At 43.6% G+C, this 26589-nt stretch overlaps 1 protein-coding gene across 2 annotated transcripts in view; it reads left to right on the top strand.

The window, feature by feature from the left end:
- The first annotated feature begins 9128 nt into the window (after positions 1 to 9128).
- Positions 9129 to 26589, top strand: part of dpysl3 (dihydropyrimidinase like 3) — a 49885-nt gene continuing 32424 nt past the window's right edge. The window contains exons 1-6 of one of the 2 annotated variants that reach the window (XM_084178001.1): positions 9129 to 9312; positions 17658 to 17746; positions 18872 to 19056; positions 21144 to 21308; positions 25247 to 25308; positions 25879 to 25959. In XM_084178001.1, coding sequence (XP_084034127.1) covers positions 9265 to 9312; positions 17658 to 17746; positions 18872 to 19056; positions 21144 to 21308; positions 25247 to 25308; positions 25879 to 25959 — 630 coding nt within the window. In that variant the 5' untranslated portion in view covers positions 9129 to 9264. The remainder of the gene's footprint in view (positions 9313 to 17657; positions 17747 to 18871; positions 19057 to 21143; positions 21309 to 25246; positions 25309 to 25878; positions 25960 to 26589) is intronic. The other variant, XM_084178002.1, reaches the window with a different exon arrangement.

The raw sequence follows: 26589 nt of genomic DNA, 5'->3' as shown, positions 1-26589 counted from the left end.
GCTCTGAATACTTACATAATACGTTTGGCTTCTAGCTAGCTGTGGTCAATTTCGTCACAGGACACTTCCTGGTCACTTTAATAATGTTTACATAATGTTTACATATCCTGCACTACTCATCTCATATGTATATACTGCATTCTATTCTATAATACATTTTTACATTTTACATTTTAGTCATTTAGCAGACGCTCTTATCCAGAACGACTTACAGTTAGTATATTCTACTGTATCTTAGTCCATGCTGCTCTGTCATTGCTTGTCCATATATGTATATATTCTTAAATCCCATTCCTTACTAGTTTTGTGTGTATTAGGTAGATGTTGTGAAATTATTAGATATTACTGCACTGTCGGAGCTAGAAGCACAAGCATTTCGCTAGACCCGCTATAACATCTGCTGATTTTAGGATACTACAGGGGTCTCTTTTACAGCTTAAACTTGTTTTAAACGCTAAGAAAACAAATGTCATGTTTTTTTCTAGGTCTAAACTCTCAATTAGAAACACTTTTGTAATCACTAGCTTGGATGGTACTCAAATCAAACAGGTCTCTGCATATAAATACTTAGGGGTATGGTTAGATGATAGGCTTTCTTTTAAAAAACATGTTACTGAATTGGGAAAAAAGCTCAAATTCAAAATAGGGTTCCTTTACAGAAACAGGCTTGTCTGTCCTCCGTAAATAGAAAACAAATTGTGCAGGCTACTTTTATGTCCGTTTTAGATTATGGTGATATTATCTATATGCATGCATCGGCAAACACATTAAAACCACTGGATGCTATTTACCATTGTGCACTCAGGTTTATCACGGGTGATAGTTACAAAACTCATCACTGTATCCTATATCAACATGTGGGTTGGGCCTCTCTATCTGTGAGGCGAGAGCAACATGCTCTCTTGTTTATTTATAAAGCACTTATTTTAAAACTACCTCCATATATATCATAATTAATTTCCACTAGATATACTAATTTTAAAACCAGATCACATATGTGGATTACATTAGAGACTCCTGTGGTCTCCACAGAGTTGGGTAGGACTGCCTTCAGTTCCTTTGCACCTTATTTATGGAACAAACTGCAGATCCAACTTAAGTTAGACACTCTGGTGTCCCTTGCCCATTTTTTTTATTTTTATGGAGGATCAATATGATGTTGTTTGTGATTGTTTCTGTTGAATTGTGTTTTTGTTTTGTATGTTTGAAATGTTTTTGTCTGTATGTCTAAAACTGTACATGTCAACATGTTTACACAGGGCACAGCCGTAAAAGAGATCCAGGTCTCAGTCTGTTTTTTCCCTGTTAAAATAAAGATAAAAAAATAAAAATAAATAACACGTGTATGTGACAAATACATTTTGATTTGATTTGACAGAGCGGCCCCGTGTAGCTCAGTTGGTAGAGCATGGTACTTGCAACGCCAGGGTTGTGGGTTCGTTTCCCACGGGGGGCCAGTATGAAAAAATGTATGCACTCACTAACTGTAAGTCGCTCTGGACAAGAGCGTCTGCTAAATGACTAAATTGTAAAATGTAAATTTGGTGCCGCGACAGCCTCTATTTTGTCTCAAGCTGAGAGAGGAAGCTGAGGTGGTTCATAAAGAGAGACATTCATCTGGTGATGTGAGTTGTGATTGAATCCATCCTGTCTCTGAAATCATATTTATTCCCATTATGATATACAGTGAGGGAAATAAGTATTTGACTCCTCTGCAAAACATGACTTAGTACTTGGTGGCAAAACCCTTGTTGGCAATCACAGAGGTCAGACATTTGTTATAGTTGGCCACCAGGTTTGCACACATCTCAGGAGGGATTTTGTTACCACTCCTCTTTGCAGATCTTCTCCAAGTCATTTAAGGTTTCGAGGCTGACGTTTGGCAACTCGAACCTTCAGCTCCCTCCACAGATTTTCTATGGGATTAAGGTCTGGAGACTGGCTAGGCCACTCCAGGACCTTAATGTGCTTCTTCTTGAGCCACTCCTTTGTTGCCTTGGCCGTGTGTTTCGGAGCATTGTCATGCTGGAATACCCATCCACAACCCATTTTCAATGCCCTGGCTGAGGGAAGGAGGTTCTCACCCAAGATTTGATGGTACATGATACCGTCCATCGTCCCTTTGATGCGGTGAAGTTGTCCTGTCCCCTTAGCAGAAAAACACCCCCAAAGCATAATGTTTCCACCTCCATGTTTGACGGTGGGGATGGTGTTCTTGGGGTCATAGGCAGCATTCCTCCTCCTCCAAAAACTGTGAGTTGAGTTGATGCCAAAGAGCTCGATTTTGGTCTCATCTGACCACAACACTTTCACCCAGTTCTCCTCTGAATCATTCAGATGTTCATTGGCAAACTTCAGACGGCCCTGTATATGTGCTTTCTTGAGCAGGGGGACCTTGCGGGCGCTGCAGGATTTCAGTCCTTCACGGCGAAGTATGTTACCAATTGTTTTCTTGGTGACTATGGTCCCAGCTGCCTTGAGATCATTGACAATATCCTCCTGTGTAGTTCTGGGCTGATTCCTCACCGTTCTCATGATCATTGCAACTCCACGAGGTGAGATCTTGCATGGCGCCCCAGGCCGAGGGAGATTGACAGTTATTTTGTGTTTCTTCCATTTGCGAATAATCGCACCAACTGTTGTCACCTTCTCACCAAGCTGCTTGGCGATGGTCTTGTAGCCCATTCCAGCCTTGTGTAGGTCTACAATCTTGTCCCTGACATCCTTGGAGAGCTCTCTGGTCTTGGCCATGGTGGAGAGTTTGGAATCTGATTGATTGATTGCTTCTGTGGACAGGTGTCTTTTATACAGGTAACAAACTGAGATTAACCTGTATAAAAGACACATGGGAGCCAGAAATCTTTCTGATTGAGAGGGAGTCAAATACTTATTTCCCTCATTAAAATGCAAATCAATTTATAAAATTTTTGACATGCGTTTTTCTGGATTTTTTTGTTTTTATTCTGTCTCTCACTGTTCAAATAAACCTACCATTAAAATTAAGACTGATCATTTCTTTGTCAGTGGGCAAACGTACAAAATCAGCAGGTGATCAAATAGTTTTTTCCCTCACTGTAATTGGTGAGAAATTAGATTTTAACATGTCTTGTCCTTTAAACCATCATAATGTGGTTGAATTGAGGTTTGTGGGTTCTGTCATATATAGCTGCTGCTGAATGTCTCAATTTGGAACTGACCTCAGCTGAGCTTGTGGGCAACACAAAGTGATGATTCACTGTTTGTGTTCCAAATGGCAACCTATTCCCTATGTAGTACACTACTTTTGACCAGGGGCCATCCCCTTTGTAGTGCACTAATTTTGACCAGAGCCTATAGGGCTCAAAAAGTAGTGCACTACAAAGGGAATAAGGTGCCATTTGAGACAGAGTCACTGTCTCCTGCCCTGCTATTCTGTTCTGGCTCAGACATGAGAAAGTCCATTGGGTTGAGTGAGGATGATTACTGTTTAGTCATAGCTGCCCCGGTCAGTCCCAGATACACACCCAAACTAAGCACAGTCTGGAAGGTACACAAGTAAAGAGACAGACCAAGCAAAAAAGAGGTCACTACACTCCACGACACAAGGATTCGCCGCAGTGAAGAGTCCTCGCTCTCTGTCAGTTTGTGCTGTGAGGGCAGATTGTCTCTTGATGCGTAATAAATAAAGGGGACATTTCCATCCAGGCATCACAGTGAGGAACCTGTTGTGTGACATCATGGGTTGATGTACTATAGCTCTTGTGGCAGCCAGGGTCCCCATGTGGACAGATGTGGAACTGCAGTGCTGCAGCCCTGATCTGACTGTCTGATCTGACTCAGCGAAACATGGAAGGAGTCTGTTGTTGTGTTCTCTGTGTTGCTCCAATCTTGTGGTGGTGACATATCAGACGGACACCTAATGTCAGCCTAATTATGCCCGGGAGCATCCCTCTGTTGTGTCCTCTTATGCAAGCTAATGCCAAACGGAACTTCGATTGAAACATCTAGCTAATGCAAGTTCTGTTTCACACAAATGTGCACTTCTATCAGCACTGTATATAGTCAGTGTTTGATGAGAAGGTTATAATCATGCCCTTGAAAAATAAAAGGAGAGTCTCATTCTAGGTGCAATAATTTAATAACCAACGTGTGGACGGACAAGCTGTCTACATCAGGGTATAATGACAAACACTGCAGGTCACTAGTTTAATCATGCCCTACCACAAGGCCAGAAGCCTCACAATACAATATTTATGAAGATAGCTTGTGAAACCATGTGCTCCCATCTTCATTCAAATTCATGTTTTCGGCAGTCTCCTGTTACACGCCTAAGCTTTACATTAGCATACTGGGAATTAATCCCCTCTCTCTACTCCATTAAAAGCATTGATTTGTGCAGCAACACCAACACCACTAAGCTTGTGCCTCAGTGATACGGTATATACTTCTCCATAGAAACAACCAGAAATTGAGAGTAGCCCTGCTCTACCCTGCCTTAGATTGAGGGAGGTGGCCAGACCAGGGGAGGGTCTTTCTCTCTTTGTCCTCTGCCTGTCTGGGTATGCCCCAGCTGGGAAGGACTTTCTCTCCACATGCCCCCTGCATCCATGGAATTCCTGTCTGGTGGTAATGGGGTAGGGGCTATAAGGGGTAGGGGGGTTAATCCCCTTTGGCCCACAGGGTGGAAGGTGTCTGTCAGACCCCTCTGTGTCTGGCCTGTACAGTGGCTTGCGAAAGTATTCACCCCCCTTGGCATTTTTCCTATTTTGTTGCCTTACAACCTGGAATTAAAATTGATTTTTTGGGGGGTTTGTATCATTTGATTTACACAACATGCCTACCACTTTGAAGATGCAAAAAAACAGAAAACATGAGCATGCATAACTATTCATACTTTGTAGAGCCACCTTTTTCAGCAATTACAGCTGCAAGTCTCTTGGGGTATTTCTCTATAAGCTTGGCACATATAGCCACTGGGATTTTTGCCCATTCTTCAAGGCAAAATTGCTCCAGCTCCTTCAAGTTGGAAGGGTTCCGCTGGTGTACAGCAATCTTTAAGTCATACCACAAATTCTCAATTGGATTGAGGTCTGGGCTTTGACTAGGCCATTCCAAGACATTTAAATGTTTCCCCTTAAACCACTCAAGTGTTGCTTTAGCAGTATGCTTAGGGTCATTGTCCTGCTGGAAGGTGAACCTCCGTCCCAGTCTTAAATCTCTGGAAGACTGAAACAGGTTTCCCTCAAGTATTTATCTGTATTTAGCGCCATCCATTGTTCCTTCAATTCTGACCAGTTTCCCATTCCCTGCCGATGGGGAAAACATCCCCACAGCATGATGCTGCCACCACCATGCTTCACTGTGGGGATGGTGTTCTCGGGGTGATGAGAGGTGTTGGGTTTGCGCCAGACATAGCGTTTTCCATGATGGCCAAAAAGCTCAGTTTTTGTCTCATCTGACCAGAGTACCTTCTTCCATATGTTTGGGGAGTCTCCCACATGCCTTTTGGCAAACACCAAACGTTTGTTTGCTTATTTTTTTCTTTAAGCAATGGCTTTTTTCTGGCCACTCTTCCGTAAAGCCCAGCTCTGTGGAGTGTACGGCTTAAAGTGGTCCTATGGACAGATACTCCAATCTCCGCTGTGGAGATTTGCAGCTCCTTCAGGGTTATCTTTGGTCTCTTTGTTGCCTCTCTGATTAATGCCCTCCTTGCCTGGGCCGTGAGTTTTGGTGGGCGGCCCTCTCTTGGCAGGTTTGTTGTGGTGCCATATTCTTTCCATTTTTTAATAATGGATTTAATGGTGCTCCGTGGGATGTTCAAAGTTTCTGATTTTTTAAAATAACCCTGATCTGTACTTCTCCACAACTTTGTCCCTGACCTGTTTGGAGAGCTCCTTGGTCTTCATGGTGCCGCTTGCTTGGTGGTGCCCCTTGCTTAGTGGTGTTGCAGACTCTGGGGCCTTTCAGAACAGGCGTATATATACTGAGATCATGTGACACTTAGATTTCACACAGGTGGACTTTATTTAACTAATTATGTGACTTCTGAAGGTAATTGGTTGCACCAGATCTTATTAAGGGGCTTCATAGCAAAGGGGGTGAATACATATGCACGCACCACTTTTCCATTATTTATTTTTTTGAAATTTTGGAAACAAGTTATTTTTTTAATTTCACTTTACCAATTTGGACTATTTTGTGTATGTCCATTACATGAAATCCAAATAAAAATCAATTTAAATTAGAGGTGGTAGGTAATGCAACAAAATTGGAAAAATGCCAAGGGGGATGAATACTTTTGCAAGGCACTGTACATGATACCCAGCTTCCTGTACATGATACCCAGCTTCCTCTACCTGATACCCAGCTTCCTGTACATGATACCCAGCTTCCTGTACATGATACCCAGCTTCCTCTACCTGATACCCAGCTTCCTGTACATGGTACCCAGCTTCCTTTACATGATACCCAGCTTCCTGTACATGAATCCCAGCTTCCTCTACCTGATACCCAGCTTCCTGTACATGATACCCAGCTTCCTGTACATGATACCCAGCTTCCTCTACCTGATACCCAGCTTCCTGTACATGATACCCAGCTTCCTGTACATGATACCCAGCTGTGAGCGTATGCTCTAGTCTAGTGCATAACTTTCAGAATATCAAAGACTATCATTGTCCTCTGTATTATGTATTAGGATTTTATTAGGATTTTAGTGGGAATATGAAATACATTTCTATCTGCATGGTTCAGTGTGCCCTCTGTCTGTCTGTGTTCAGCTACTGTAGCTTATTCAGCCAACTTTAAGTGCTTTGTTGATGCATTCTCCAGGAATAGAAAATGCTGAAGTAATACCTTGTCTGCCCACATGTCAGCAGTGTGCTGTTAGGAAGCCCATTATCATTCCTTACTAAATTACATTTACATTTTACATTTTAGTCATTTAGCAGACGCTCTTATCCAGAGCGACTTACAGTTAGTGAATACATATTTTGTTTATACTGGCCCCCCGTGGGAATCGAACACACAACCCTGGTGTTGCAAACGCCATGCTCTATCAACTGAGCTACATCCCTGCCGGCCATTCCCTCCCCTACCCTGGACGACACATAACGTCATTATGGGTGCATTAGGGCAGGGGGTGGGTGGGTTAGAGGAGTGGTATGGGAGGGGAGGGGGCTCTGCTCTGCTGAGACCCAGACAATAGGGACTCATGGCAGGGTGGGGACAAGGAAAGGCTCTGACAGCTGTTACTCACCAGCAAGCTCCACCCTCTTTGTTCATAATAATACCAGGCAGACCAGTCTAGCCCAATAATTACCATCATCATGAACACAGATTTCAGCTTTCCCAGGAATACGGGATCTCAATATTTTGTAGCCATTAAAAAATGGGAACGGGGGAAATGCTAGAGATGTTGTGCTGTACAGCCCAATCATGCTTCCTAGTTATCACATGATACTGAAGAAACACAATAGCCAAGTCATGCATGGAGGTTACAATCAATTATACTTGATTGGTGGATTGTGGATACACTCAGGAAGTATTCTATTATGTATGAATAATGATTTGCATTGTGTCTGAAGGCTAGACCACTCCCAGTAAAATAATATTTTTTACATTTTAGTAATTTAGCAGACGCTCTTATCCAGAGCGACTTACAGTTAGTGAGTGCATTCATGTTTTTTGTTTTTTTTCATACTGGTCCCCCGAGGGAAACGAACCCACAACCCTGGCGTTGCAAACGCCATGCTCTACCAACTGAGCTACACGGGAATGGTAGGCCTATTTGAGAGCCTTTCAACTGTATTTTAGCTGGAAAAAAATATCCCTTGACATTCACTGAGTGTACAAAACATTCAGAACACCTGCTCTTTCCATGACATAGACCAGGGGTGTCCAACCCTGTTCCTGGAGAGCTACCTTCCTGTATGTTTTCGCTCCAACCCCAGTTGTAACTAACCTGGTTCAGTTTATCAACCACCTAATTATTAGAATCAGGTGCGCTAGATTAGGGTTGGAGGGAAAACCTACAGGATGGTAGCTCTCCAGGAACAGGGTTGGGAAGCCCGGACATAGACTGACCAGGTGAATCCAGGTGAAAGCTATAATCCCTTATTGATGTCACTTGTTGAATCCACTTCGTCACTTGCTGAAGACAGGTTAAAGAAGGATTTTTAAGCCTTGAGACAATTGAGACATGGATTGTGTATGTGTGCCATTCAGAGGGTAAATGGGCAAGACAAAAGATTTAAGTGCCTTTGAACGGGGTATGGTAGTAGGTGCCAGGCATACCGGTTAGTGTCAAGAACTGCAACGCTGCTGGGTTTTTCACGCTTGACACAACTGTGGGAAGCATTGGGGACAACATGGGCCAGCATCCCTGTGGAATGCTTTCGACCCCTTGCTCTACAAGGTCCATGCCCCGACAAATTGAGGCTTATCTGAGGGAAAAAGGAGGGGGAGAGGGGGTTGCAACTCAATATTAGGAAAGTGTTCTTAATGATTTGTACACTCAGTAAAAATATCACCCTACTAGAAAATATGTAGGGTTTGTCACTTGCTGATCTTAGAAATAGGACTAGCCTACACAGGTGAAGTGGATTGGACCACCTGTTCCATCCTTGGCTACAGTAGTATCCTCCTCTAGCTCATCTGGAACAATGCAGCTGCAGCCAAAACAGTCAGGGCCACGCCCCTCTTGTTAGCGTCACCGTATATAGGCCTAGTCTACCACGTGGTAGACTACCTACTACTCCTCTTACCATTGGCTATCCATGGCCACACGTGTTCTTATGATCAATTCATCCATGAATTAACTCTTGCATTGATGTGTAGGGCCTATGCCTGCTGGGATCTAATAGTGCTGCATGCGTAGCATGTTGAACACACCAGTGAGTCTACACAAGACTGCTACAAAGTAGCCAGCTAACTGTCAGAAGCAACAAATGTTGCAGTCATTACACTGATTCTATTTCAGTGCAATTCTGTACAGTACACTGTAGTAGTCGCCTACACCTGCTGTTGAGCGTCCTCCTGTGGGAGGATTTGAGCATTGCAGCTGTAACCTACCAATGAGACTATTGAGGGAGGAGTCCGTCGGCGGACCAGAGTAGACGCTCAAGCTCACTGCGAAGCACTTCACATTGCACAGAGTTCACATTGCACAGAGGGAGGCGACCATTCCCTAATTTTCCCATCCAGCTAGTAGCCGCAGAAGCACCCAGAGGGGACTATTTCAAAGCTTTGTTCAGAGGTGGAATCTGTTTTCGACCAGTCGCAGTTATGTCTGGGCATTCTTATCAAGGCAAAAAGAATATTCCAAAGATCACAGTAAGTAGAAATAATAATATCTGCCTTAGTGGCTCTTGAAACGTGCATGCCTGATTGTCTCAAATCAATGCATTGGTTTTGTCTTGCCTAATTCCTATTTTATGTAACGGCTATTCAAGGCTGTGCCAATAGCAATTAATTAATGCATACAGGCATTTGTCATCAGTGTGGGGGTATTTTCCTTTCCATTAATGATAGTCAATTGAACACAGAAATAAATATAGTAGCGCAGAATGAGGTGGCATGATTGGCTACCATAGTGACAGTCCGAGAAACAGAACGGGGCGTTTTCTTAAAGGTAACTTGCATCTTCTTTGTTGAGGATGGCATGATACCCGTGCGCAGTGCATGTGGCTCATGTGCAATATATATAATAGAATAAATACAATAATCTTCACAATGAACTGTTATAATGTAGTTATAACTGTATTTGTTACTAAATTGTGTCAACTTGAATGCTTGGGGAAAGATAGATGAAATGCTGTAGATGAGATACACAGCCTACATTACCGCGTTTTGGATTCGTTTTTGTAGAAATTCAGCCTTCTATGATAAGAAAAAACAAAGAAATACAAAGGAATAAATCAGTTATAGCTGTGTGAATTGAGGAAATATATGGCCTATTCGTTTTCATTATTCAACATCCTGTGGTTTAATTATGTATCATAATAAACCACGTTGTACACACCCATTCTGTTAAAGAGAGATGTATTTGGCCAGCTATAGGCTATCTGAGCGTCTGGACTGGTGGTGCAGGGAGAGAGAAAAAACCTCCCACGCCCATGTGTGTGATCAGATGTGAAAGCACGCCCGTAAAAAAGAGCATTTCGAATTCAGCATCACTAGAACGCAATGTAATAGAATTCGCCGGTGCGGTGCTTTGCCTCAAGGGGTTGGAGTTGAAATCGGGGCAAGCAGCGTGGTGGCGGGGATGGTTGCTGCTGCTGCAGCACAGCTCTGGGTCTGTCTGAAATGGCTGCGTGTTCATTGTTGCGGCTCAGTGTGGTGATATATTCCAGGAGAGACGCCCTTTGTCTCGTCTGATATCACTGACGGATTGGGGGTGGATGCAGGCTGGCCTGCAAGGGTCCTCTCATAAAACATCAGCTATGCACTACAATGTTTTAGGGAAAGTTATGTGTAAATATTTTTTTACACATTTTATTTTTGTGTAGGCTTTGAACAACTTTGTGTGGCCTGTACAGGGAATACACCTGCTGCTCAGTCTAGGGACCTCTCAGGCTGCTGGCCCTGAGGGGCAATATTTTATGCTTCATCATCAATTCTACATATCAGCCTTCTTGTAGGTCTATTACTCTACTGTACTGTGCAACTTGACATAATGGAGATTCTAATATATTTTAAACAAGTATTAATAGACAGTTTATTACAATGTAATTACATGTACAAAACATGCTGGGTTGTTTGGTTGATCCAACTGGATTGCAGGCGTTGGGTCACTTAGTTGGGTTGTTTTCTTTCAAAACTGCTGGGTTATTGATGTTGGGTGCTGGCTTATTGGTGCTGGGTTATTGAGATACTGTATGACCCAGTGGGCCAGATCAGAAGACTGGAGGAGTGAATTTCATATAGATATTTTTAGACACCCATGAGTGTAAATGTCATTCCTGTTCATCTATTCTGTTGTATAGTTATCATGTTAAGGTCGAATATTTACATTTTAGTAGCTTTAATGAGGCTCACAGAAGTGTATACGTTCCTTAAAAGCCAATGTAAATCCCAATGTTGGGATACAATAAGGTGGTATACCTTATTATAATATGTAATAAATAATCATAATATTATAGAAGAATTAAGGAAAATTTGAATTTGCCGTATGGAAACTTAATATGATGAACAATAATGACATTTACTCTCACGGGTGGCCAATAAGATCTAGCTGAAAGCCATGCACCTAATAAGCCACGCCTCCTGAAAATAACCTAAGGACTACATTCATAAAGACCCTGCTGCTAGGTCAACCCAGCATGGGAGTAGAAAATACCCAACTGATGATTAAATTAACCTATGTTTGGGTAATCCCAACAACCCAATTTGTTGGGTTATTCACACAACCCAACTGGCTGGGTCAGAACAACCCAACGTGTGTTCTGTCCAGTATTTACCCAGCGCTGGGTTAACAAATAACCCATTTTTTTTTGTGTGTAGGCTATTGCCTGACAATCTGAGAAATGAATTGTATTGGGAATGATTTTCCTAGTTTATTTCTACCCCCTATATTCCAGCTGTTTCCCTATGTCTGTCTGGGAGCAGGAGAGCAGTAAGGCTATGTCAGATTTCTAGGTGTGGCTGTGCTTTTTCCATGTTCTCACAGTATCCTACTGAAGTGCCATGCATGTCATCATTAATCCCCTCCAGCTGGAACCTGCATATGTGGGCAGGACTGACAGGCCTTACCCAGAAAAGAAACCTTTCCCCCCAACGGCACCACAAAACAGGGCCTCACCGTCCCCACACTGTCTTCAAAGTGAGCCTAACTGCAAGCAAAGTTTGTGGTCATACACACATCCTTAAAAACTTAGGTGCTGGGCTAATAAACAATACCTGTAAAGAACAGGAAGGCTGGCACACTGTTTATGCTCCCAATTCACCACTTTATTTACTAAGTTTCAGACCTTCCTAACTGCAAAACATGCTGCTGTGACCACCTAGCTATTGCCATCCACTCTCCATGGCGACCAGCATACTATTGAGAAGTTGAAAATACCACCTCGGTTACCCTTGTCTCCCTGCCTCTAGCCTCTGACATGAGGCCATTTTACCACCCTGGATGGAGATTACGGTCAGGCCCAATCAGAACCAGATTTGAGTGTTGGGCTGCCTTGGAAACGGTGCTGCTTTGGCCTATCACAAGATCACGCTGCTTGAGACCGGCCTCTATGATGTGGCGGCTCGGCAACTTATTTAGATTGATAAGGCCTATTGTTTTTACTTTTCGACAGAAAAAAACATGTAATGTGCTTTTTAGCGAATAGTAAATATTTTTGTCACTAGGCAACAGCAGAGGCCCCTGGCTCCCATGCAGCAGGATGATTTTCCCCTTCCATTGGTCTCGGCCTGCCCGCCCGCCCGCCTGCCTCACACATAAGGGTCTCACAGTTAATAGACTCCTCTGGAATATCGTCTTGGCTCGGTGTGTTTTGGCTGCTGTGTTTTCCCTGTTAGCAACAACACACAGAGGCCCTGTTCCCAGTCAAACTCTCTGCAGATGTCCTCAAGAACTGCCTGTTGCAAATGCTTCTGTTACTATAATGTGTGCTCTTATCAATTTGGTCTGTGTGGAAAAAACCTTCACAAACCTTCCCAATACAGCATGTAGTACTTCCTTTAGACTATCTTTAGTCTTTTCTGGCTTGTATAATAATAGTGAAAGAGACAGTTTCCTGTAGGAAGATCTCTAGTTGTATTAATGTTCTGTGTTCTAGCATGACAATGACATGAATGTCATCACAGAGTCGTGTTTAGAGAACTTTCATCCTCATACTGGCTTCCGGTTTGCCTTTAGTAGGCTGACAAGAGAAAACAGACCTTGCTACGTTAAGATACAGTTTGGAATATATCGTCAAGAGGATGACGCGATACATATTCATCCCTTTTGACCTTCTCATCATTTCTGAAGTTCGATCATCATTTCTAAAGTCAATTCTTGTAATACATAGACTTATTTTGTTACTTCCAATGTCAAATTGCTGCAAATCACTGTTACTGTAGGCCTTTCTGACCTTTTATCACAAGCATGTCTCAAAATCTTAACCCTTAAATTGTTCAATTTTGTATAAACTTAAAACTATAAACCAAATCCTGTGATCTGTAACATGGCAACAACAAATCTCCCCACCCCAGTATCTGTCTGTGTGCCACGCCAGGCCAGTGCTGTGGAAGGGCTCCACGTAGAGTCAGTGTCCCAAATCATACCCTATTCCCTATTTAGTAACATGGGCCCTGGTCAAAGTAGTGCAATACACTCTTGGAATCTTCACCTGTCCCCATAGAAGAACCCTTTTTGGTTCCAGGTAGAACCCTTTTTGGTTCCAGGGAGAACCCTTTTTGGTTCCAGGGAAAACCCTTTTTGGTTCCAGGTAGAACCCTTTTTGGTTCCAGGGAGAACCCTTTTTGGTTCCAGGGAGAACCCTTTTTGGTTCCAGGGAGAACCCTTTTTGGTTCCAGGGAGAACCCTTTTTGGTTCCAGGTAGAACACTTTTTGGTTCCAGGGAGAATCCTTTTTGGTTCCAGGGAGAACCCTTTTTGGTTCCAGGTAGAACACTTTTTGGTTCCAGGGAGAATCCTTTTTGGTTCCAGGGAGAACCCTTTTTGGTTCCAGGTAGAACCCTTTTGGTTTCCATGGAGAACCCTCTGTGGAAAGGGTTCTAAATGGAACCGAAAAAGGATCCACCTGGAACCAAAAAGGGTTCTTCAAAGGGTTCTCCTATGGGGACTGCCGAAGAACCCTTTTAGGTTCTAGATAGCACTTTTTTTTTTCTTCTAAGAGTGTATATAGGCTATAGGGTGCCATTTGGGATGCCATATACACTACCCATTAAGCTCTTTTTGTTCTGTTTTACTGTAACTGGCTGTAGCCTGATTGATTGACAGGCGGGGGTAGGCTATATGGCACATGACTTAGTCGAGGTCAGCATAAGTGATCAGGGCGGGGCTTTGATGTCAACCAAAGTGGACAGCAGCACTAAACCAAGCACACAACACACACTCCTCTCAATTACTGTGGAAGGCAAAAGGAGACATTTTAAATGACGCGCAGTAGACTACTACTGTAAGTTAGCATTTTAATTGGAATAAAATGGTATTGGACAAAGAGTCAGTGAGGAAGACACTGTTATGCCAGAAATGTCCTTAGATATGGTATGGCTATAGTTTTCTCTCTGTGGGGTTTCCATGACAATTTCTTTTCATGGAATGGGATTTTAGCAGTACTGTAATGGTACAGTAAGTATACATATTTAGAGGATATTCATTTCAGCTGGTTCCATCCCTATCCTCAAGCGCTGCATGTCTTGTGGTTGCACCGATGGGACAGTCTGACTTGTTTATGAGTGAGTTTAACCGTGAACAATATTTTACAATCCCTGTCATGACCCATCGGCAAATCCACCAACATGGACCAATGCTGTGCAGTCACACCTCAAGGATTGTGGCTGGTCTCATATCAACACTACTGCAACCACTGGATTCTGTCAAAAGTGTTTAACCACCGAACATTTTGGGAATGCTAAGCCAAAGCCACATTATTGATTTGTGTGTGCATGTGCAGGGTGTGTGCGGGCATGCGTGTGTTGCAACAGAATTCAAACTGCAGATTGCCGTATCGTTTTACTCTTTTAAGTTCTGTCCTATTTATGTTGTAACAAAGGGTGAGGAATTTATCTCTTCCTCGTTCGTTTTAGTGGGATTTCTCCAGATTTATTCATCTGAGAGTCATATTTCCATACTGATTCCAGGGAAATCCCTGGGTTCTCTGATAATTATAATCACTTTGGAGATAATAATAATATAATATGCCATTTAGCAGACGCTTTTATCCAAAGCGACTTACAGTCATGCGTGCATACATGTTTGTGTATGGGTGGTCCCGGGTATCGAACCCACTACCTTGGCGTTACAAGCGCCGTGCTCTACCAGCTGAGCTACAGAGGACCACCATTGTTTACACAGCGGAGACCACTGCTCTATGATAATAACAGTGCATTCAGTCAAAATTACCTCCAGAACTATTTGCCTTCTCTCATTTTCATTTATTGAGGAATTTATTCTGCTGTATTAATCCACGGAATAATTTTGATTGTGGGCAGAAGCCTAGCTGGTGAAATCTGACATGATGCATATTGCTTGGCGCCTACTGCTGTGAGTGGCCAGGGCTGAGCTAAGGGTACAGATGTAGGAACTTAATTTGATCACCCTGTTGCAGGAGAACTTTCCTGCAATGCAGGACATTTTAAACTTGTAGTGTATTTGAGGTATAAAAAGGCTTCTTAAATATGTATTTGCCATTTGGAAATTTCAGATTAATTATAATCCACATTAAATTTGCTAATAATGCTGCAAGATTATTTTCCTGCTGTAACAAACTGGCTCAAATTAAGATCCTACATCTGTAAGGGAAACAGAGGTTTTGCGACAGAGTCCAATACAAAAACCACACTGTATGATTACAGCAGGATCTTGAATAATGATGTATTATTGAGAATTAATAAAGAAAGTCATATATCTTTATAATATTTTGGAGTGTGTGCAGTGTCTGCTAGTGAGTCAAGCAGTAGAGTACAAGGAAGTTAGTCAGATATGATGACAGCCTACAGTAGTGATCCTGGGTATGATTGGTGATGACAGCCTACAGTAGTGATCCTGGGTATGATTGGTGATGACAGCCTACAGTAGTGATCCTGGGTGTGATTGGTGCTGACAGTCTAGGATTGCAAAGGGAGGGTTTATTACTGGAAACGTTCTAAATTTACCAGTAAACTACCAGAATTTTGGTATCTTTCAAGGATTTTATGTAATCTATCACAAAATAATAATAATAATATGCCATTTAGCAGACGCTTTTATCCAAAGTGACTTACAGTCATGCGTGCATACATTTTTACGTATGGGTGGTCCCGGGGATCGAACCCACTACCTTGGCGTTACAAGCGCCGTGCTCTACCAGCTGAGCTACAGAGGACCACAAGACATCTAGTGTTCCTTTTGGGAACTTTAGATTATCAGAGGTCTCTGTAATTATCTCTGGCCCTCTGTGTGGCCTTATCACATGTGAAATATAAGAAATAATTAAATAAGATGATTTTAAAATTGTAGAAAAATATGACAAAGCTGTAAAACATTATCCTAAATATAAACCATCAACTTAGTGAATACCATTGGTGTTTAATATGAGGGTTTCAGCATTAAATATATAAAAATAAAATGTACACACTTTTATTTATTTTACTATGTCAATAGGTATTTGTTGTCAATGTTTTGGCGTCAAACTGGTGGCAGTTGTGAACAAAGTCTATAGTTGGACAAGTTGCAGAGTTACAGTCATTGAAAATAATGCCATTGACTAGATGTTTTTTTCATGTACAGTATATGCTCTCTCTCTGTCACTCTTTCTTTCTCTCTCTCTCTGTCACTCTTTCTCTCTCTCTCTCTCTCTCTCTCTCTCTCTCTCTCTCTCTCTCTCTCTCTCTCTCTCTCTCTCTCTCTCTCTCTCTCTCTCTCTCTCTCTCTCTCTCTCTCTCTCTCATTTCAGTATGGCTTAATTTAAACCAGTAGAGAGGGGTGGGGTTCGTACTGACAAAGCGCCAGCCGGGCTCCACAACCAAGACAGTAGATCACTAATCACACCACACCATGTGCTGATGGGAAACTACGGAACGCTCGCATTCTGTTTCCTTACAGGGCAGTGAACTGAACCTAGGCATTTTACACAGTGTGATAATGGATACCTATCACACATATATTATTCATACGGTAAAATGTAAAAGAGCCATTTGCCTTTGGTTGAGGTCACTCCATCTCCTGGTGTTGTTGTAGAATCTAGTGGTCTGTCCGGTCAAGGAGAAGAGAAGAGACCTTGCCCAGGCAATGTACTGAGACACTAATGTCAACGTTCCCCTCATTCCCTCCCTCCTCCAGACTTTCTCTCTCTCTCTTTCTATGCCAGGGAGCAGTCATGGGCCATTCCCTGTTGCTCAGTGTTATGCCCTGTACCCTGTGAGGCGTGTCCTTAACAGGCATGCCAGCCCGCCGCTCCAGCCTCTCTGAGTGCTCCTAGCAAAGCGTTACCATGGAAATGGCTCGCTAGTGGCCAAGTGGCTGTCTCTGTCGCAGTAGCTGAGTAGCTAGACGACAACGCCCTGCTTACAGGCTACGTTATCTAGTTCAAGCTCATCTATGTGACTGCTAGGACCATCCATCCATCCAGCAGGGTGTAAAATGTAGGTTACTGTGTACAGTAGTTACTGTGTAATCTTTGTGAGTGGCAGGCCATTCTCATTAGCCCTCTCTTGTGTAGATGAGAGTGTCAGACATTCCAAACAAATGGCTCTTGTTTCACCCCAGCTGTTGAAATCGAGATTGCGCAAGAACAAGAACACATTACATTACATTTACGTCATTTAGCAGACGCTCTTATCCAGAGCGACTTACAAATTCCCACATCCTGAAAAAAATAAGCACAAAACAGAATGTCCGCCGGAATACTGATGAGATTGCTTTGGACTTTCTAACATTCTCTCCCTCCCTCCCTCCCTCCCATCCCCACCCCTCTCTTTTTCTATCTTCTCTTTCCTTCTCCCTCTCCTTCTTTCGTTCTCTCGCTCCAGAGCGACAGGCTTCTGGTCAAAGGCGGGAGGATCGTTAATGATGACCAGTCCTTTTATGCCGACATCTACATGGAGGATGGCGTCATTAAGTAAGAGAATGTTTGACCCATGCATTGAAATTTACATTGACATTGACGTTGACATTTTGATCATTTAGCAGACACTCTTATCCAGAGCGACTTACAATCAGTGCATTCAACTAAGGTAGGCAAGACAACCACATAACACAGTCATTTCAAGTGCCAGACAGATCCAGACAGATCCAGTCATATCCAGACAGATCCAGTCAGATCCAGACAGATCCAGTCATATCCAGACAGATCCAGACAGATCCAGACAGATCCAGTCAGATCCAGTCAGATCCAGTCAGATCCAGACAGATCCAGTCATATCCAGACAGATCCAGACAGATACAGACAGATCCAGTCAGATCCAGTCAGATCCAGTCAGATCCAGACAGATCCAGTCAGATCCAGTCAGATCCAGACAGATCCACACAGATCCAGTCATATCCAGACAGATCCAGTCATATCCAGACAGATCCAGTCAGATCCAGACAGATCCAGTCATATCCAGACAGATCCAGACAGATCCACTGTCAGAGTCTACTCCAGTGCACAGTAGTTCATATGGTGTGCAGGGCCAGACGAGAGGCAATGTGGGTGCATTCCTGCCTGCTCTTGGAGGGGCACTCTTTTTCCCAGTTCCTGTTCCCACTCGATCAGCCTATTAGGCCCTTTGTCCTGTGTGCTCCCATAGAGGAGCTCTGATAGGAAAAGCACCCGCAGGAAGGTTAGAGCTGCATACCAATTAAACAGGCTAGGCCAGGCCAGCCTAGCATCGACCGCGCTGCTGCTGGCACAGGAATACAGACGCTGGCTGGCTGGCTGGCTGGCTGGCTGGCTGGCTGGCTGGCTGGCTGTCTGTCTGTCTGTAACCCTCCAAGCTGCTATTTGACATGCTCTGATGACTTTCATCCAATGTGGAAGGATTACAAATGATGCTGGGTCACCGCTAACTTTCTAGTTTGATTAACTTTACTGTACACCAGTCAGTCATCAGCAAAACTACATTTCTTATGATATGATCATATATTCATTTCGGTTTATTCATTAGCTATTTAGCTATTAATGGCATGAATTTACAGTATGTGAATTTACATGTGTCAAGTCGATGATACCCCCTGACATGGCTCTTCCTGTCTAAACCTCCAGGCAGATTGGAGACAACCTGATCGTCCCAGGTGGGATCAAGACCGTCGAGGCCAACGGCAAGATGGTGATCCCTGGTGGCATTGATATCCACACCCACTTCCAGATGCCCTACCGGGGTACCACCACCGTGGATGACTTCTCCCAGGGCACCAAGGCTGCCCTGGCTGGGGGAACCACCATGATTGGTGAGGGGAGCCAGAAAGAGAGAGAGAGTGTCAAGGGCACCACACAAAGGGAGGGTGGGGGGCGCGGAGTGGCAAGGGGAGCCTACACAGTGAAACATTTACATTACATTTAAGTCATTTAGCAGAAACTCTTATCCAGAGCGACTTACACTTAGTGCATACATTACTTTTTTTATTTATTTTTTCATACCCCCCGTGGGAATCGAACCCACAACCCTGGCGTTGCAAACGCCATGCTCTACGAACTGAGCTACATCCCCTGCCGGCCATTCCCTCCCCTACCCTAGACGACGCTGGGTCAATTGTGCGCCGCCCCATGGGTCTACGGGAAACAATTGTCTACGGGTCCAAACGTTGTACCTGTTTTGAAATGGACCTGAGGCTTTCCCACCTGGACCCAATATACATAAATACATTTAAAAAATATAGAGACCCGTTCCGAATGGACCCGAAGACAACTAGACCCGTTCCGAATAGACCTGGTCGGATCCAAACCCAGTCCGATCCGAGTGAGGGAAGCGGGAGAAAAGTTTTTGAAGCTACTTTATTAACCGAAGCTGATAAAGCGCGAGAGGAGGGAGAGGTGCCGCTCTAGCAGGCCAGGGAGGGGCTGTACTGTGAGAGCGTGACATGGGGATCAGGGAGGAGGGAGTGACATGGGGAGCAGGGAGGAGGCAGGGAGAGATGAGAGACAGCAACCAACCAAGCCGACTTGCGCTATAGTAGACTAATAGCTGCTATAGCTAGGTTATTTATCATTAAATATGATTACGTAATACCTGTCGTGACTGCATCAAACCAGGAGAAGCTAGTTAAGCTAGCTAACGTTAGCTAGCTAGGCTAACTGAGGCTGCAGTGCACGCGCATTCTCATTCTACTGTTACAAACAACAACAACTCCATTCAGAATATTAAGTAGCAGCCTACCTGTTGACTCTTGGTCGTTGTAGCCTGTTCTTCTCCTTTAACTTTTAATTCCATCATTTTAATTCCATCTTCCATTGATTAGATATCTCCTAACTTTTGCCCCAAACGGAGCGAGGCTCTATGACTGTAGCCTATTGCCGCTTTGATGACCTATGACTGGCCATCAACAAGCTACACTCCGCTCTTGTGAAAAGCAAGAGCAGCAGCATAAATGAAAACATTTCTCTCTCTCTCTGTACTGCCACAGTCACGTTCGGATCTGGACGGGCGCTTCCGGACAAGTCAGTTAAAATTACACATACCCAAGACCCATGACAATCATATCAGATCCGACCCAGACCCGTTACATTGTTTAGAATTCTGGATCCGGACTCACTCGTGTCCCAGACCAGGCCTCGGGTATTCGGGTACAGGTCGATCTGTGAAGACCTGTAGTGTGTGATGCACCCCGGACTGGGCCCAACACACAGATGAGCCCAAAGACTGGGCCCAACACACAGATGAAACAACTGGTAGATAGTAACTCTTCATTATGATCAACTGGTACTAAACTGTGTGGTGTCTGTTGCCCTGTGAAGGAAGAACTGCCTCCAGCACACTTGTGTACTATAGTAGCCTATTCATCCTCCCATTCATGTCTATGACACAGAGTTACAAGCGACAGCCTCGGTCAGAGAGTCAACTTAGTAAACAACAGAGCTTTTCTTGGCTGCTGTTGACTCAAGATCGCATTAACATGCACAGAGGGATCTGAGGAGATTGGGCGGCCTTTAATTGGATCAGGAAGTGGTCAGCTGTTCGGGACAGCAGGTGGACATATTACATCAGAGACTAGGACCACTATAGACATTGGAGGGGGTGGGGGTTCTCTTTATCTCTTATTACTGTGAGTTTATTTTCGATTAGCCTCACACTGACATGAACTGTGAGTTCGATGTAACCCAAACACACACTCAGACATACAGACATTTCCAATGATAGGTGACATTGTATTGAAAGCCGCTGGCAAAGGACACAGAGACACAGGCATTGTGAGTTATATAACACAAACAGAGTACAAGCAGCACTAGTAACATCCTCCCTCTCTCTCTCCCTCTCTCTCTTCCTAATCCCTATCTCTCTATGTCCACCCTCTTCACTCCCCTCCCTCCCTCCCTGCAGTGGACCATGTGATCCCGGAGCCAGGCAGCAGTCTGATCGAGGCCTTTGAGCAGTGGAGGAGCTGGGCCGATGAGAAGACCTGCTGTGACTACTCCCTCCATGTGGACATCACCCACTGGAGCGACAGTGTCAAGCAGGAGGTGGACACACTGCTCAAGGAAAAAGGTAACGGCCAACTTCACAACAACAAGGGGAAGGTCTGACAGACAGTAAATGGAAATTCAAATGGATTTTATTTCTATAGCACTTTTCCACATGCTCAGATCATATATTATGGGAGGAAACACATCGACTACCAAAGGGTTAGGCAGGGTTCTGTTCACCACAAATATCTGTCAGTCTGTATATCAACTGGATTGAGAGGACCATGCTTTTAAGTTTAGAGGTGAGGATCCACCTTGGATCAAGACAAAGTCCATAGTACTGGATCAAGCAGACAGACACACAGGCATGCAGACAGACAGACAGACAGACAGATAGACACGCATGCAGACAGAGAGACAAACAGACACACAGGCATGCAGACAGACAGACAGACAGATACACACGCATGCAGACAGACAGACACGCAGGCAGGCATACAGACAGACAGACAGATAGACAGGCAGACAGACACACAGACAAGCGTGCAGACAGACAGGCAGACAGACAGACAGACACACACAGAAAGGCAGGCAGACAGACAGACACACACAGGCAGGCAGACAGTGCTATTATACCTAATCCTCTGGCCAAAGGCAGAGATAATGAGCAGGGTTACTGCTGGCAGCAGCTAGGAAACTCAATCAGCGGTGGTGGCTTCTTCCGCCTCCTTATCTCTGGCCCATAATCTGTCTGACCCCCAACCACAGCCACAGGCGTCCTGGTCCTGGCGTCCAGTACACTCACAGGACCTGTGGTCCATACCTGGCCCTGGCCCAAACACCCTGACCACCACTGTCCATCTGCAGGAGGGTGTGGTGCCCTGACGGGACCCCCCGTGGTTTCACACCCAGTTAGATAGCTCAGACACTGGACAGAGTGGACAGGTCCGTTTGGCCACCCCAGCATAGCCACAGAATGTCCAGAGAGCAGAAGACAGGCCTCCTGGGTAATGATAGTTAGGCCCTAAATTCCAGTCACGTTCAATGAAGGGAAACTGGTCTGATGAGGGATCATCTGTTTGCTTCCAATCTAGAACCAGACTCTTTGAGAACTGTCCCTCTTTGATGTCACCAGAGTGACGTCATCAGAGTGCGCAGCTGAACACTGTATGCTGGAAACACTCAGTTTCTTATTTTTATCCATCGGATGTAGTGATCACAATATAGTAGCCATATCTAGGAAAACCAAAGTTCCAAAGGCTGGGCCTAATATAGTGTATAAGAGGTTATACAATACATTTTGTAGTGATTCCTATGTTGTTGATGTAAAGAATATTTGTTGGTCCGTGGTGTGTAATGAGGAGCAAACAGACGTTGCTGCACTTGACACATTTATGAAATTGCTTTTCCCAGTTACTATTAAGCATGCACCCATTAAGAAAATGACTGTAAAAACTATTAAATCCCAGTGGATTGATGAGGAATTTAAAAATGGTATGGTTGAGAGGGATGAGGCAATAGGAATGGCAAATAAAGTCTGGCTGCACTACCCATTGGCAAACGTACTGCAAATTGAGAAATCATGTGACTAAACTGAATTAAAAAGAAGAAACTACACTATGAAACAATGATAAATTACAAAAAGAATTACAGTAAAAAACTTTGGAGCACCTTCAATTAAAATTTGGGAAAAAAGGCAAACTCAGCTCCATCATTCATTGAATCTGATGGCTCATTCATCACAAAACGGACTGATATTGCCAACTACTTTAATGATTTTTTTCATTCATTGGCAAGATTAGCAAACTTAGGCATGACATGCCAGCAACAAACGCTGACACTACACATCCAAGTATATCTGACCAAATTATGAAAGACAGGAATTGTAATTTTGAATTCCGTAAAATGAGTGTGGAAGTGGTGAAAACATTATTGTTGTCTATCAACAATGACAAGCCACAGGGGTCTGACAACTTGGATGGAAAATTACTGAGGATAATAGCGGACGATATTGCCACTCTTATTTGCCATATCTTCAATTTAAGCTTACTAGAAAGTGTGTGCCCTCAGGCATGGAGGGAAGCAAAAGTCATTCTGCTACCTAAGAATAGTAAAGCCCCCTTTACTGGCTCAAATAGCCAACCAATCAGCCTGTTACCAACCCTTAGTAAAGTTTTGGAAAAAATTGTATTTGACCAGATACAATGCTATTTTACAGTAAACAAATTGACAACAGACTTTCAGCACGCTTATAGGGAAGGACATTCAACAAGCACAGCACTTACACAAATCACTGATGATTGGCTGAGAGAAATTGATGATAAAAACATTGTGGGGGCTGTTTTGTTAGACTTCAGTGCAGCTTTTGACATTATCGATCATAATCTGCTGCTGGAAAAACATATGTGTTATGGCTTTACATCCCCTGCTATATTGTGGATAAAGAGTTACCTGTCTAACAGAATACAGAGGGTGTTCTTTAATGGAAGCCTCTCCAACATAATCTAGGTAGAATCAGGAATTCCCCAGGGTAGCTGTCTAGGCCCCTTACTTTTTTCAATCTTTACTAACTATATGCCACTGGCTTTGAGTAAAGCCAGTGTGTCTATGTATGCGGATGACTCAACACTATACACGTCAGCTACTACAGCGACTGAAATGACTGCAACACTTAACAAAGAGCTGCAGTTAGTTTCAGAATGGGTGGCAAGGAATAAGTTAGTCCTAAATATTTCAAAAAGCATTGTATTTGGGACAAATCATTCACTAAACCCTAAACCTCAACTAAATCCTGTAATAAATAATGTGGAAATTGAGCAAGTTGAGGTGACTAAACTGCTTGGAGTAACCCTGGATTGTAAACTGTCATGGTCAAAACATATTGATACAACAGTAGCTAAGATGGGGAGAAGTCTGTCCATAATAAAGCGCTACTCTACCTTCTTAACAGAACTATCAACAAGGCAGGTCTTACAGGCTCTAGTTTTGTTGCACCTGGACTACTGTTCAGTCGTGTGGTCAGGTGCCACAAAGAGGGACTTAGGAAAATTGCAATTGGCTCAGAACAGCGCAGCACGGCTGGCCCTTGGATGTATACAGAGAGCAAACATTAATAATATGCATGTCAATCTCTCCTGGCTCAAAGTGTGGAGAGATTGACTTCATCACTACTTGTATTTGTGAGAGGTATTGACATGTTGAAAGCACCGAGCTGTCTGTTTAAACGACTAGCACACAGCTCAGACACCCATGTATACCCCACAAGACATGCCACCAGAGGTCTCTTCACAGTCCCCAAGTCCAGAACAGACTATGGGAAGTGCACAGTACTACATAGAGCCATGACTACATGGAACTCTATTCCACATCAGGTAACTGATGCAAGCAGTAGAATCCGATTTAAAGAAATACATAAAAATACACCTTATGGAACAGCGGGACTGTGAAGACACACACACATAGGCACAGACACATGCATACACACACATGATAACATATGCTCTATACACACACGTACACATGGATTTTGTGTTGTAGATATGTGGTAATGGAGTAGGGGCCTGAGTGCACACACTTAGTGTGTTGTGAAATCTGTTATGAATGTATTGTAATGTTATGAAAAATTGTATAACTGCCTTAATTTTGCCGGACCCCAGGAAGAGTATCTGCCTTGGCAGCAGCTAATGGGGATCCATAATAAATAAAAATACAAATACAAATCTGTTTGGCTCAATGAATAAACTGGAATTATCACAGAACTCTTCTCTGTTTGGGGTTTGGCTCATATGCTACTTCTCTCGCTTTCTGTCTGTCTCTCTCTGTCTCTCTCTGTCTGTCTGTCTGTCTGTCTCTCTCTCTCTCTCTCTCTCTCTCTCTCTCTCTCTCTCTCTCTTTCTCTCTCTCTCTCTCTCTCCCCCTCTCTCTCTCTCTCTCTCTCTCTCTCTCTCTCTCTCTCTCTCTCTCTCTCTCTCTCTCTCTCTCTCTCTCTCTCTCTCTCTCTTCTCTCTCTCTCTCTCTCAGGTGTGAACTCCTTCCAGGTCTACATGGCCTATAAGGACTTCTACCAGATGAGCAACAGTGAGGTACAGTATGCTAGCTAGCCTACAGCAACACACCATGTTGGTGAGCCCTACTCGGCTCTGCTTGGCAAGCACGTGAAACACAGTCCCGCCAAACTGTAATCAATGGAAAAAATGACCATGTCTGCAAATCATGTGGCCTATATGGAGGCATTGTGGTAATGATAGACTCGTTTAAACTGAAGCAGCCCATGCAAGCCTAGTTTAGCCGTGTTTTATAATAGCATACATTGTGTGGTTTCTATTTGTAGTCTGATGTGTGTGGACTGCGACCATTCACCTTACTGTGTTCTATTCATGTTTGTACTATGTTCTATTCATGTTTGTACTATGTTCTATTCATGTTTGTTCTATGTTCTATTCATGTTTGTACTATGTTCTATTCATGTTTGTACTATGTTCTATTCATGTTTGTACTATGTTCTATTCATGTTTGTACTATGTTCTATTCATGTTTATACTATGTTCTATTCATGTTTGTACTATGTTCTATTCATGTTTGTTCTATGTTCTATTCATGTTTGTACTATGTTCTATTCATGTTTGTACTATGTTCTATTGATGTTTCTACAGCTGTATGAGATCTTTACCTTCCTGGGAGAGATGGGTGGCATTGTGCAGGTCCATGCTGAGAACGGCGAGATCATCGCCGAGGTAACCCACCTGTCACAACAACCACCCACCCCCTCCTTTCTCCTCCCTGTTTTAACCTTTGACCTTTATCACAGTGCTGCCCCATACATTGTCATACATTGTCCGGTTCCCCCAGACTTATCTGACTCCCATATAGTCTGTATCAGAAGGAAAGGGTGAGTGGTGAGAGTGGCTAGTGCAGGAGTCACACTGACAGTAATGTGTGGATGCAGTTTATGTTAGACTGTGTTAGGACTGACTGTAGAGTCCTGGGAGGGAGCTGGGTGGGCCTTAATAGCTGGTCTGGATTCCCTCAGATACTTAGGGTGTCTGGGATCTGTCTGTCCGGACTGTAAAGAGGCTTCCTCGCTGTCTGGGCCCCAGCTTTTAACCCACAGCATAGTATCATGTCCCAAAGATACCCCAAAGCTGTCCAGGGTGAATATGAGGGTGAATAGCACTAACTACACCTCTATATCAGCACTACAACAGTTAACCACTCATCACTCTCTCCATGCAATGTGTTATTGATGCAGGGTTCAATACTTTCTGCCATCTTTCTGTTTGGGGTGCTGGTGTGTGTGTATGTGTGTATGTGTGTACAGTGAGGGAAAAAAGTATTTGATCCCCTGCTGATTTTGTACTTTTGCC

This window comes from Coregonus lavaretus, assembly GCF_964263955.1.
Source record: "Coregonus lavaretus genome assembly, chromosome: 15".
In the NCBI taxonomy this organism is placed as follows: Eukaryota; Metazoa; Chordata; class Actinopteri; order Salmoniformes; family Salmonidae; genus Coregonus; species Coregonus lavaretus.
The sequence above is the reverse complement of the archived record's forward strand: the minus strand, read 5'-3'. Positions and strand labels throughout refer to the sequence as shown.